At 51.7% G+C, this 13,248-nt stretch overlaps 1 protein-coding gene across 2 annotated transcripts in view; it reads left to right on the forward strand.

The window, feature by feature from the left end:
- The window catches only part of KIF26B (kinesin family member 26B), a 387,325-nt gene that overhangs the window by 228,485 nt on the left and 145,592 nt on the right, over positions 1–13,248 (forward strand). The window contains exon 1 of one of the 2 annotated variants that reach the window (XM_080651289.1): positions 8,762–8,840. The exons of the other annotated variant lie outside the window; for it this stretch is intronic. Coding sequence (XP_080507415.1) covers positions 8,821–8,840 — 20 coding nt within the window. The 5' untranslated portion in view covers positions 8,762–8,820. Of the gene's footprint in view, positions 1–8,761; positions 8,841–13,248 lie in introns of those variants that run through there. 2 annotated transcript variants of the gene reach the window in all.

The raw sequence follows: 13,248 nt of genomic DNA on the forward strand, positions 1-13,248 counted from the left end.
GCCCTGCGCACGGGCCTGGCCTGGCGCGGGGTCCGGGCTGCCCAGGGGTCTGTGGTCGCGGGGGCTGGTTTCAGCTGCGCTGAGAGATTTCCTCTCACAGTTGGTTTGATCCCAGGGCTCTCTGTTACCTGTTGTTTTGGGACTTTATAGAAGCAAATGGAGTCAATTTCCAGTGCCTCTTACATCTGAGAAGGGAGGAGAGTCCTGCCGTAGCAGACAAAGGCATCGCCGAGGGGTTTGTTGTTTGGTTTTGGTCTGCAGAGCACTTTTTCAGGGGAGGCCAATGCTGTCCTGGGCTAGTCTTTAGAATTCGTGTCAAAATTAGACTCTAACTAACGTGAAGTATACGCAATTGCAGTTGTGCGAAGAGGAGCCACATAGTTGGAGGCACACAGCCGTCCACAAGAGTCCTGTCGCTTCGCTTCACAACACACACACGCAGGCCTGTCGAGCCTTTTGCTGAATTTGGCTGCTCCGCTGTCTGCAGGCCCAGCCCGTCTTCGTCAGGCACACACGGTGCTTTTCCGGCATGCTGGTAACTGCTGCCGGCTGCACATACACCGTTCGGCGTCTGGGGGGTCCTCTGAGCATCCGGCCAACACAGACACCACCGGAGGCAGCAGCCCCTTCAGACCACAGACTCCGGTCCCTGCCAGATCCCTCGGCGACCGGAGGCAGCAGACCCTTCAGACCACAGACTCCGGGCCCCGCCAGATCCCTCGGCGCTCCTTTCTGATAGAGTCATTTTGTCTACTGTTTTATAACTCCTTAATACCAGAGCTCTTTATATGATGATTTCTACCAACTAGAGAGTCAGAGTTTCATGAAAAACCGGGTAAAACATACCTACTCCCTGCCCTGGCCGGTGTGGCTCAGCTGGTTGGGCGTCATCCTTTGCACCGAAAGCTTGCTGGCTCCACCGGGGTTGCAGGCTCAGTCCCGGTAGGGGGCATGCAGGGGGCAGTTGATCAATGTGTTGCTCTCACATTGACGTTTCTCTCTCTCCCTCTCCCTTCCGTTCTCTTTAAAAAAGGAAGTCAATAAAAACCCACATATTTTCTTTCATCTTTTCAAGATCAAGATGGAGTGAGGAGAAGAAGCAGCAATTGTTCTGAAAAACCATGACTAGTTTACCTTAGACTGCAAGCTCAATGAGGATCAAAGCTAGGCTGGTCTTATTCCTGGTACTCCATACAAATTTGGTGGAAGGAAGCAAAAAGGAAGGAAGAGAGGGAGGGAGGGAGGGAGAGAGGAAGGAAGAGAGGGAGGGAGGGAGGGAGGAAGGAAGGAAGGAAGGAAGGAAGGAAGGAAGGAAGGAAGGAAGGATCAGTTATGATTTTAGACATTATCTGGGTAGGAAGAAAATGCCTCTAGATCAGGAAAGAGAAGTGAAATATCGGTGGGACTGAAGGACCCAGGACGTCAGCCGGTACCAAGTCCTTCATCGCGATGAGAGGCGTCTCCCGGAAAACGTATCTATATTGATTAGAAAAGCACCTTACAGCGAACTATTTTTAAACCACACGTACATTTTCCTAATTTAAAGATTACATCTAGAATTTCATGTGTCAGTTTTCCTCATGCTTATACCTCCTTAACGCATAGATTTCATGTCCACTTGGCTGTCTAGGACAGTGGTCGGCAAACTGCGGCTCGCGAGCCACATGCGGCTCTGGCCCCTTGAGTGTGGCTCTTCCACAAAATACCATGGCCTGGGCGAGTCTATTTTGAAGAAGTGGCGTTAGAAGAAGTTTAAGTTTAAAAAATTAGGCTCTCAAAAGAAATTTCAATCGTTGTACTGTTGATATTTGGCTCTGTTGACTAATGAGTTTGCCGACCACTGGGCCAGGATATGAATTAAACTCCTAATTTGCATAAAATGCCATGATTTTCGGTAGTGCCGGCCACCCTGTAGATACCACATGTCAAGTTAAGATATTGGCTTTCCCCCAAATGGCATTTACATTCTTTAAAAGTGCTTCCTTTTCCCCCGCAGATCTAACTAAATATTAGAGGTATTTGACCTTTCCTTGAAAAAGAAATGTTTCATGTCCTGACTCTTCTCACAAAGACCTCTGTTCTCAAACGCGTTCTATGGAGAGGATTCCTCAGTTCTTTAAAGAGAGAAAACCCTCTCAAGTCCCCAGACGGAAGATCAAGGGCCTCGCTCATCTGAAGCGAGATTGTGGTCCCCGGAAGAAAGCGCGATGCTGACGATGCTCCACCCCCGGACAGACCAATGGACGTGGAGCTGGGACGTGGGGGTTTAGTCTTGGCTTTGCCTCGGGGCAGCTGTCTGGCCTTGGGACATCAGTCTCTTCTCCTGTAAGGCTCTCAGCGTTCCCAAGGCCACCCCAGCCACACTGTAGGGTTTGATGCCACATGGCTCCTCGAGGGCCCATCCCAGGGGTACGAGGCGTTTTTCAGAGGGTCTCCCAAGTGGGGTGATGTCCCAGTGCAGGGGCTCCCCCAGGAAGGAGCCTGGTCCTGCCCGGATCATTTTCTTATCCCCCTCGGGGCCACTGTACCAGTTGCCAAGCTTTCAGGGCATCCAGTCTTCTCTGCCCACTTAGCAGGTGTGGGCAGGGCCAGGGGGCAGGGCCAGGGAGCAGGGTGGGGGCAGGGGGCAGGGCTAAGGGGCAGGGCTTGGGTGGGTGGGGTGGAGGGGAGGGGAAGGGGTGCAGGGCCAGGAGGGTAGGGTTTGGCTGTGGGGTAGAGGAGGCCCTGGGCCCAGTTTTGTCCAGTAGCTGACTCCCACCCATGCTCACTCCCCCTCCTCTGGGCATAGCCCTTCATTCTAGAACTTCCTACCTCCTTTCTGCCTTCCTTTCTGTACACGTCCCTCCTTCCTGCTCTCTGCTCTGTCTCTTCTCCCTCCGGTAACACTGGCGCTGTGTCAGGCCTGTCCCCATCCCAGAGCGAGGCTAGGAGACCGGGCTACAAAAGACAATAGGAATCTACAAAGGAAACTATGATTTAAATATCTTAAATGGACGCATCCTTAACTTTCTACTGTAAGACAAACTGCATAATGACTTACCTTTGGAAAATTAGCCAATAAAACACAGTATTTTAAAGGGAAAAAGCTATGCCCAGGCTTCCACACGCTTAACAGCTCCAAACAGTGGCAGAGGGAAGGTCTTCTCATTAGCAGACTTGGGATCCATATTTGGGGACGACTGAGGGCTTGAAGATGCAGAGGGCCGAAGACGAGGCCTGTGTACAACTCGCATCACATATTACACTGCCCCTCCTTCGGTCACACTTTCTTTTCTGAACAGCTAGATCTTGAAAATAATTTCCAAACATACATGTAAAATGTGTGGACTTGGTGGCACCACACGTTGCTTTGTAACCATCTCTGCGTTGTACTTTCGGAATACACATGACTTAGTTTTGTCTTGGTGTCTTTAAATGACTCAGGATTTCCCAATGTTTGGTATTTTCCTTAGGGAAATTCGCAGGTAACTTAGGTCTGATCCTTTTAGAGTTCTAAAAAATTCTAACTATTTGCTCACCGCTAAACGTTCTTCCTTGCATACGAATACATACATGTTTATGTAAAATGTATCACTAGACCTTTAGCTTCTTGGGTTTCTTTTCTTTTTAATTAGTACTTGGAATAGTATTTCCTTATAAAGGAAATAAGGAAATAGTCTCTCTCGGGCTCCCTGCAGACACAGTGGGGTCTAATTTCTATGTCCCCCAAGCCAGCCCTTGTCACACACCACTCACTGTGCCTGGAGCTAATAAGTTACCAAATCTTCCAGGAAACAATTCTTAATTCTCTCATCATTTATGCAGTTTTCAATTTGCGCAGTAAACGGAGTCTGTCACTTAATCTATGTCATGCTCTTGTTTTTATATGCGAGTTGATTGGTTTTTTTCCAAGTCAGTGGGTGGCCGAGGGCAATGCCATTGTTCCACTTTTTGGGGTCCTCTGAGGACCGAGCATTACAGACGAGGGGAGGGGTCTGTGGGATCATCTGAACCAGTGTTTCCCAAAAATATGGTTCACGGTAAAGCCCCGATTTCCAAGGAAATCCTCAACAGGGAGAACGGATAAAGGTAGAGCGTCTCTGGTTGAAGGGGGATCGCACTTCCTGTGCCACCCAGAGCTCACGGAGGGAAAATCAGTAGCCCAGCATTTGGGGGGGCGGCGGGGGAGGGGAGATCACTTTTTGTTGTCTTGCAGCACCGACATCTCTAGAGGCACCTGTGTGGGGATTGCAGGTAGTTAAGCGGCAATGACTGAGGGGGAGGGGTTCAAGGGCCCAGCACAAGGACAGCACTGCTCTATCCTAGGAGGCTGCAGTTTGGGTTCTCCGGAGACGGACACTGAGGTGGAGTTGGCCACGCAGAATGTTTATTATTAACACCCATAGGAATGGTGGTTGCACAGAGGACAATGCCAAACTGCCCAAGGGGCCCCACAAAGCCTCGGCCAACCCACAGGGACACTCTGGAACATAAAGGGCCCATTGTGGTGCCTTTCTTGGACTTAATGGCTTTCTTGGGCCCTTGAACCCCCACCTCCATCCAACTTTGCATGTGGGCCACCCTGGGAAGGCCATGCTCTTGGGAAAAGTGGCTTTTTGCAGCGGAGGCAAATCCTAAAAGAGCTGACAGCTGGAGGCTGGCTGTCCACAGCTGGGACAACAAGACCTCCCTGGAAGCACGATCTAGAAGGCACATCTGTCTCCTTGTCTCCACTGCAGAGGGCCGCTGGGAGTTGTGGTGAGCACAGGGGCAGTGGAGAGGAAGATGCTGGAGGCAGTTTCCCGCCGTCTGCTAGGCCACCCAAGACTTCCCCTGAGGGATTCCCAACTCCCTCATGCTGAGTGTGATGCTTGCTGAGCAAATGTTTTGACAAAGAGGTCGCTCCTCAGATAGCTGCCCCTTTGTGTTTTAAGATGGAATCCCATGGCTGTTTTTCATTTTCATCCCTGTTTCACCAAGTTTAACGGCGTTTTCATCTGGGAGGGCTTACTTTGGTACAGTGGCAGAGGCAGTGGTTTATGTGTGGAAGGATTTGGATTCTAGAGCTCATTCTGGAAGTCATTAGCTGTGTGACCTAGGGCAGGTCATTTACTTTTTCTGAGCTATGGTTCCTCAGCTATTCATGGGGGACTTGATACCAAATAAAACATTTCAAAATGAAAACAGTATTTGAAATGCCCCTTAGATAGTGATAAACCCCAGAGTAGTTTTGGGCCCTCTTATTCTGGCACTCATCTAACCATCCTTCACTCATATATTCACTCATCCATCCATCCACCCATCCAACTCATCACCCCTCTATCTATCCACCCCTCCATCCATCCATCCACTCATCCACCCATCCATCCATCCATCCATCCATCCATCCATCCATCCATCCATCAATCCATCCATCATCCACTCCATCCATCCCACCATCCAACTCATCATCCCTCTGTCCATCCACCCCTCCATCCATCCATCCATCCACTCATCCATCCATCCACCCATCCAACTCATCACCCCTCTATCCATCCACCCCTCCATCCATCCATCCATCATCCACTCCATCCATCCAGTCATCCAACTCATCACCCCTCTGTCCATCCACCCCTCCACCCCTGCATCCATCCATCCATTCATCCATCCATCCATCCATCCATCCATCATCCACTCCATCAATCCAACCATCCAACTCATCACTCCTCTGTCCATCCACCCCTCCATCCATCCATCCATCCATCCATCCATCCATCCATCCAACCATCCGTCCACTCATCCATCCAGCCATCATCCACTCCATCCATCCATTCATACATCCATCCACCCATCCAACCAACCATCCAACCATCTATCTACTCCATCCACTCCATCCATCCATCCATCCATCCATCCAACCATCTATCCACTCCATCCATCCATCCATCCAGCCAGCCATCTATCCACTCCATCCACTCTGTCCAACCATCCATCCACTCCGTCCATCCATCCATCCATCCAACCATCCATCCACTCATCCATCCATCCATCCATCCATCATTCACTCCATCCAACCATCTATCTACTCCATCCATCCATCCATCCATCCATCATCCATCATTCACTCCATCCATCCATCTGTCATCCATCATTCACTCCATCCATCCATCCATCCATCCATCCATCCATCAGTTCATTCAATTATTAGTATGAGTGATTCCTAACTTTTCATTTATAATTGCTCCAAACTTCTTAAGCCAGATCAATGGGAGATTTTGTTTTCTGCTGATTTTGGTAGTCCTCCAGGAGAGGTAGTAAAGCTCTGCTCCCACTTCATGCAGCCCAGCTCTGTTCAGGACACCTCTTTACCACCACTGATGGCAAATGTGAGACCTTTCTGAGCCCCAAACACATCCGCAAACACATCCGCTTATCAGAAACCACCTCCACAATATTGCACATCTCCTGGGCTCACCGCACTCCGGTGCTTCCTTTGCTTTTTGTCCTGTTAACGCTAGGTCAGTTATTTGCGATTTTTTTCTCTTCATTATTCACAAGTCCTAACTTTCTAGACCAAGTCTCAGATGCTATAACTTATTTAAGTTTTTTGATAAGTGTATTATGCACACAAAAATAGTATATGGAACATTGAAAGATGCTCAGTTTAAAGCCCACTAATAGAGCAAATGTCTGTGTACCAACCACACAGGTTAAGAAATACGCTTACGATACATTTAGCCATTTAACCAGTGCACATATATTGAGTGCCTACTGTGTGTCCAGAATTCGAGGATGTATAGCACCGACTGAGAGATCATCTAGTTCAGTGGTCGGCAAACCGCGGCTCACGAGCCACATGTGGCTCTTTGGCCCCTTGAGTGTGGCTCTTCCACAAAATACCACGTGTGGGCATGCATGTACAGTGTGAATGAAACTTCGTGGCCCATGCGCAGAAGTCAGTTTTCGGCTCTCAAAAGAAATTTTAATCGTTGTACTGTTGATATTTGGCTCTGTTGACTAATGAGTTTGCCGACCACTGATCTAGTTTATGTGAAACAGCTCACCGCCATCTAACGGAGGAGAGAGAGACTGGCTGATGATGATCAGTGCGCAGAGTGCTTGCCCTGAGAAATGCCGGCAAACGCGCCTGGGGCCACCCCTGCACCTGGTCCATGTCCCTGCTCCGTGAGAGTTAGAACGGCTTCCAAGAGGATGAGACTGCGGACTGAGTTTTCAGGGATGGTTTGTCTGGCGAAGAGGAGCATTCTGGGAGTTGCTCTGGGAGTTATTAGCTGTGAGAACATGCAGCATGTTTGAAAGTGGCAAGTCATTCCTCCTTGTAACTCATTTAGTTCCTATGATTCTCTCTCCTGTTCATCCCCCTCCCCATGTTGTATTCTGTCCCCCCACCCTCCACAAGTGCTGGGCTCTCACAGGTGTTCCCTGAGGGCCTCTTCTCAATTCCTTCCATTTTTCATTCGCCCAACCACTCCCTCAACACCGATGACGACATGGGTCTTCACGAACTTCATCAGAAGTTTGCATCCGACTCACTGGTGGGGCTGGGGAAACTGCAGGGTCTTTGGGGGAGGGTCTGAGCCCCCGTGTTGCCAGTATTTCAAATGGGGAAGATTGGGACCATCGTTGGAGAAACGCGTGTAGAGAGGGAGGGCAGTAGGGAACATTCAGGAACGCGTCCCAGATGGTCTTGTTCTGCCCACCTTCATAGCTGCCCCTTCCAGGTGCCTGTTAGTTCTTCCTCCTCCTATGTCCCCCCCTGCAGAGCCCCGTGTGTGCTGTATGCCTGCTCCATGCCACTCCGTCCCTTCGCATAATCTGTGCCTTGCACTGTCTGTGAGTGTCCTGGGCTGCAGTGCCACAGACAGTGGCGTGTGGCATGTGGAGAGAGATAACAGTCACACGAAAGCCCCTGCCTTCCCTCTCTGCCTTCTTCTTTTGGGGGGCTCCTTTCCTGAGGCAAGAAAAAGAAACAGGATCCCCCATAGCTGGGGAAGGCATGATCGAGGATGGGGTCAGAGGCAACAGGCTGCCCGCTGACTTGTACTTCCATCGCCGAGAGCACTTGAATCGTTTCAAGACATGTGAACTGGGAGACGAGATATTTTCACTGAAATACACGCGTGTAGATGTTATTCTCGTGGGGACGTTTGCCTGCATGCATGTCTACACATGTTTACTTACAGGGACGCACATGAATCCGGACCCGTGGTGCCGTCGGCTTTGTTTGCCCTGAAAGTGGGTGCGGACGGGAAGGGAAAGATCTGAAACATTCATGTTGCGAGTGTGTGCTGCCGTTCCTGTGCCCAGGGAATTCCTGAGCTTCTGTGGCTAATGGGAGTTTTAGCGAGTGTTTCTGTCTCGGCTGGGCTCTCCTCTCCCTCCCCTCTCCCTCCCTGCCCGCCTCTGCTCTCCCCTCCCTCCCCTCCCTCTCTCGGAGATAGCAGGCAGGAGAGGGAACTGGCAAGCAGCCTCCTGACTGGACTGGCAGCATCCAGGCGCGCGTCCCCTCCATCCATGCGCTGTTCTTGGAGGGAAAGGCGATGCTGGGGCTGGGGCTGAGGCTGGGGCTGAGCTGGACGGGGCAGGTGGCCGGTGGCTCCGGGAGGCCAGGGTCCTGGCTGAGCGGCAGGCTGGAGCGGCAGGAACGTTGCAGCGGGCTCTGCTCTGACAATTCCCAGACCCCCATGGAGTTCGGGAGTTCCCAGCCTCTTCTCCTTCCCCTCTGCACGTCCCTGCTTCCTCCTGAGATGGCCCAGACCTGCGAGAGGCTGCAGAGGAGCTGTGCGCTAGCGGACGGGGAGGAAGGGATCCTGCTCTTGCCGATGTAGCCAGGATGTCTCAATGATGGACTGGGAAGCGGTGTAAGTAGCGGTTGTACGTGCTCCTGTCATTGGATGGTCTGTCCTCGTGGCTTTTTTCTTTATACTGTAACTTCTCCCGCGAATTTCTTTTTGGGAAAAGTGAAAAGAAAATGTAGAAAGTACTCGAAAGAAGTTAGGAGGGGCCAGATTTTATGAGCTTTCTTCTTGTTCGACTGGCTTGCAGGAAACTCCCAGGTGGGATCTGCAGGCATCCCCCAGGATTTGACTGCAGCAGGAAGTAAACGAACCAGGTTGTGAACCGACAGTCCTTGCCATAATCTGACTTTTCCCGAATTGCTAAAACACTTGACATCATTGTAGAATCAAAGGCGGCTTTCAGATGCGTTCTCTGGCCGGGATCGTAAAGGAAGGTAGCCTGTGGCTTTCAGGGGCGGTTCTTTCGCTGACATAAAGGAGACCTTTTGAAAAACATTTTTTCATGTTAAATGTCGATTATGCCTCTCTCCCATTTCAGCTCTTGAGACGGGACACTTCCCCATTGTGGCATCTAGTGTCTGGTCACCCCTGGGTGCAGGCACTGCGATGTGAAAGCCCCTCTACACCAGGCACGGGGTTTCCCACTCTGCTGTGCGAGGGCTTCATGTGAGCACTTAACACCCCCCCCCCCCCCCCCCCCCGCCCCGGAGTCAGTGGAAGAAAAAAATGCACCAAGTAACTCAGAGGCCAAATTCAGTTTATTTCACAGGAGAAAGGAACAGCATCTAAAGGTTAGAAATATAAATGAAAGAGTGTGATTTGCCTTTTCTTCGAAGCTTGAAGTGAGGTTAGTTTTGTATAGAAGGAGTAACTTACGCTTTCTTGATGGGAAAACAGTCTTTTAAAGGCTACTTGAAAGGTCCTACATTATTTAGGTAAGAACATCAAAATAGATTGTGGATTTTTTTTAATGACCAGTTGCAACTTTTTCTTTGAGTGTCTGTGCAGAGGTGTTAATTCTGAATGGCTGGCTCTCAACACGCTCAGGCGTGGGAGTGGGCTTTCTGACAAGGGCACTGCCCAGGGCTTCTCCGGTGACCTTGGCCTTGCCTCTCCTTCACGTCTCACCCAGGCAGGGCCTTGCCCCTCCCCCACCTCCTCCCCGCCCCCATCCTTCCCTCTGAGTCTTGGAACCTTATGAAAGCCCCCTCTGAAGACTCGCGCAGCCCTGCCCAGCTGCACAGAGCCAGCCTGTATGCAGCGCGCACGGCTGCCAAATCTGGAATCGGATGAGCTCAGTGGTTCCTGAATAGTGAAGCCGCGCTCGCAGCAACCGCGTGAGATCCTGTCTGACGCACTGGACCCGAGCGTTCCTCACTTGTCTGATTGGCTCTTGGACATCATCAAGGGCGGCCGTGACCCTGAGCACCTGAGGGGCACAGCGGGAAACCGCACTGAACCCCCAAACGCTTCCAGATCCCTGCTGGCCAAAGACTCCCAGGCCGCGCCTTTAAAATCTGTCCTTTGTTATCGGGGGAATCTGAGACAGAAGACACAGGTTGGCAGCGTCACGTGGGTCTGCACACGAGGTGGTGGTATCGCAGGGAAATGCTTTCGATCGCGTGCTGTTTTGTTTTGGCTTCTTGTTTGAGGCGGGCTCTGCCGGACTTGGGCATCTGGAAGAGGGGGGCGGGATGGGGAGTGAAGACGTGAAGCAGTGCATGCCGGGACGAGGGAAATGACTCACGAACAAAGTCACATTGAAGAGGAGTAATTCCCTCACATCCCAGACACCATCCTGGATGTGGTTCCATTTGTTGAAGCAGGTGCTGAGGGCAGGTCTCCTGGCCTTGCCGAGACAGAGATGCTCGTGCACCACGTGGGAGTTTGAGCAAAGGAGGCAGCTTTCCCCAGAAAGATAAGAAAGCCAATTAGAAGCAATCATTCGAGTTGCTACTCACTTCAGCAGAGCAAGCCCCGCCCTTCCCTCATCCCCACCCGTCCCGCTCTGCCTCCTCCGGCCCAGCCTGCCTGTCTGAGCCTCTGAAGGGTCCCCTGGAGTGGCCGTCCCCCAGGACTCTCCTGTGTCCTGTGAAGGCCACGGGGAGCTGCCAAGGGCAGGGCTTGCGTGGAGGGCGGAGAGCGCTTTGTGGCGGTGAATGAGCAAAGGGGCCAGATATGCTGATTCCTGCAGGCAGCCTTTGAGAGGCAGCCGATTGGCATCAGTAAAACTGCTGAGCAGTGAACGAAACGGGAGTCAAGGTGAGAGAAGAGGAGAGGGAGGGGAGGGAGGCGCTGTCTCTGGGGAGTGCAAACCAGTTCGGTGAGGCACCCAGAAGCTCATGGATGAGGCCCGATGGGGAAGGTCGTCGTAGACGCTCAGGGCCCTGCAGGTGGACGGAGCTCCCACTGCGGCCTCACGTTCTGTGAAACGCTTGCCCGTGCACTGCCGCCCTCGCGTGCCCTCCTGTCCTGCTGGGCTCTCGCTCGCTCTCTGTGTCCGTCTTCATAGCCACTGGTCTGCACCCAGAAGCTGGGAGCTAAGCAAGTTCTCACACCAGTCAAGGTCTTCCCATCCTCAGCTCGGAGGACAGTGCGTCCTCCAAGGGCCTCCTGTCTCTCCTTATTTTTGCCCTTTTCTGAGCAAATAGGCCTCAGTTTGACATCTGTCACCATTCTCCTTGCCACGAATGCTATTCCTCCCTCATGTCACCTGTGCTCAAGGTTCTGGAGAGTTCTGATGCAGAGCCAGTGCTGCGTTGACACAATGTACCTCCCTCCCTTCCTTTATTTTTATTTATTTATTTTTTAAAAATATATTTTATTGATTTTTTTACAGAGAGGAAGGGAGAGGGATAGAGAGTTAGAAACATCGATGAGAGAGAAACATCGATTCAGCTGCCTCTTGCACACCTCCCACTGGGGATGTGCCCGCAACCAAGGTACATGCCCTTGACCGGAATCGAACCTGGGACCCTTCAGTCCGCAGGCCGACGCTCTATCCACTGAGCCAAACCGGTTAGGGCCCTTCCTTTATTTTTTAATATATTTTTATTGATTTCAGAGAGGAAGGGAGAGGGAGGTATAGAAACATCAATGATGAGAGAGGATCATTGATCAGCTGCCTCCTGCACACCCCACGCTGAGGATCGAGCCCACACCCAGGCATGTGCCCTGACCAGGAATCGAACCATGACCTCCTGGTTCAGTGGTCAGCAAACCGTGGCTTGCGAGCCACATGCGGCTCTTTGGCCCCTTGAGTGTGGCGCTTCCACAAAATACCACGGCCTGGGCGAGTCTATTTTGAAGAAGTGGCGTTAGAAGAAGCTTAAGTTTAAAAAACTTGGCTCTCAAAAGAAATTTCAATCGTCGTACTGTTGATATTTGGCTCTGTTGACTAATGAGTTTGCCGACCACTGTCCTGGTTCATAGGCCGATGCTCAAACACTGAGCCACGCCGGCCAGCCACACCCATTATTTCCTTTTTGTTTTCAGTAGAAAGTACTTGCTTGCATCACCTTCTTTAATTCTTTGTTTTGGATGCACCCATTCTTCCCTTCCCCTCCCCAGCTCTTCCCGTGGAGGCTGCAGGGGAGAAGTCCGTGTCTGCTACACACGGACAGCAAGGCAGACCCGTGAGCAATGCCCACGCAGGTTTTCCGGGCGGGAGGACGGACCTGCCTTCTCTCCTGGACCGTTTTCCTCCGTGCCTTCCTCTGGGGCCCAGGGAAGACCTGCTGTTAGATCACGTCGAAATCAGCAGAACCGATTGCTATTAGGCACATAGGAGCTATTGATCCGTACGCTACGTAGCTTCTCGAAGCTTCTATTCTTTGCATCAATACAATGCATGCAAAGCTTACTCATGCGATTTTGCGAGAATTAGATGGTCACACACGGACTTAGCTCCGTGCCTGGCTCTGGGTCTGTTACTGACACGGTGCTCATGGTCTCCTTCAGCAGGGGGCCTGCCTGTCGGACACTCTCGGCGGACCCAGGCCCTACATGCGGGGGTTGCAGGGAGACATGCTAGAATGGAAAGGGTAGGAATCTCGGCCCAGGTGTTTTAGTCCCAGCTCTGATAGCAGCCACTTGCGTGACCTTAGGACAATGACCACCCTTCCGCAGGCTTCAGAAATGGGAACCCTTCCATTTCCCTAAAGCGGTTGTTCCATCAAGATTCATGCTGGTTCCTCAACCCGGCCTGTTCTCCTTTCCGCCTGCTCTTGGCTAATTCCATTCTTCTCTTCTTCTATGAGACGTTCCCAGGTCCTCTGCTCCGGGGTCAGGGCCCCCCTCTGCAATTCTGGGACCCCCGCCTGCTTTATTTGAGCCCCCTCGCCCCTGACATCAGCGTGCTTGTCCGCCTCTCTCACTAGGCTGCAGTCACCTTGGCCGTGACCCCTCTGTCTTGAAGCTCTGCATTTGGTATCAAGACCAGGACCTGGCCCTGGCCAGTTTGGCTCAGTGG

The sequence above is a fragment of the Plecotus auritus genome (genome assembly GCF_963455305.1).
Source record: "Plecotus auritus genome assembly, chromosome: 14".
NCBI lineage: Eukaryota > Metazoa > Chordata > Mammalia > Chiroptera > Vespertilionidae > Plecotus > Plecotus auritus.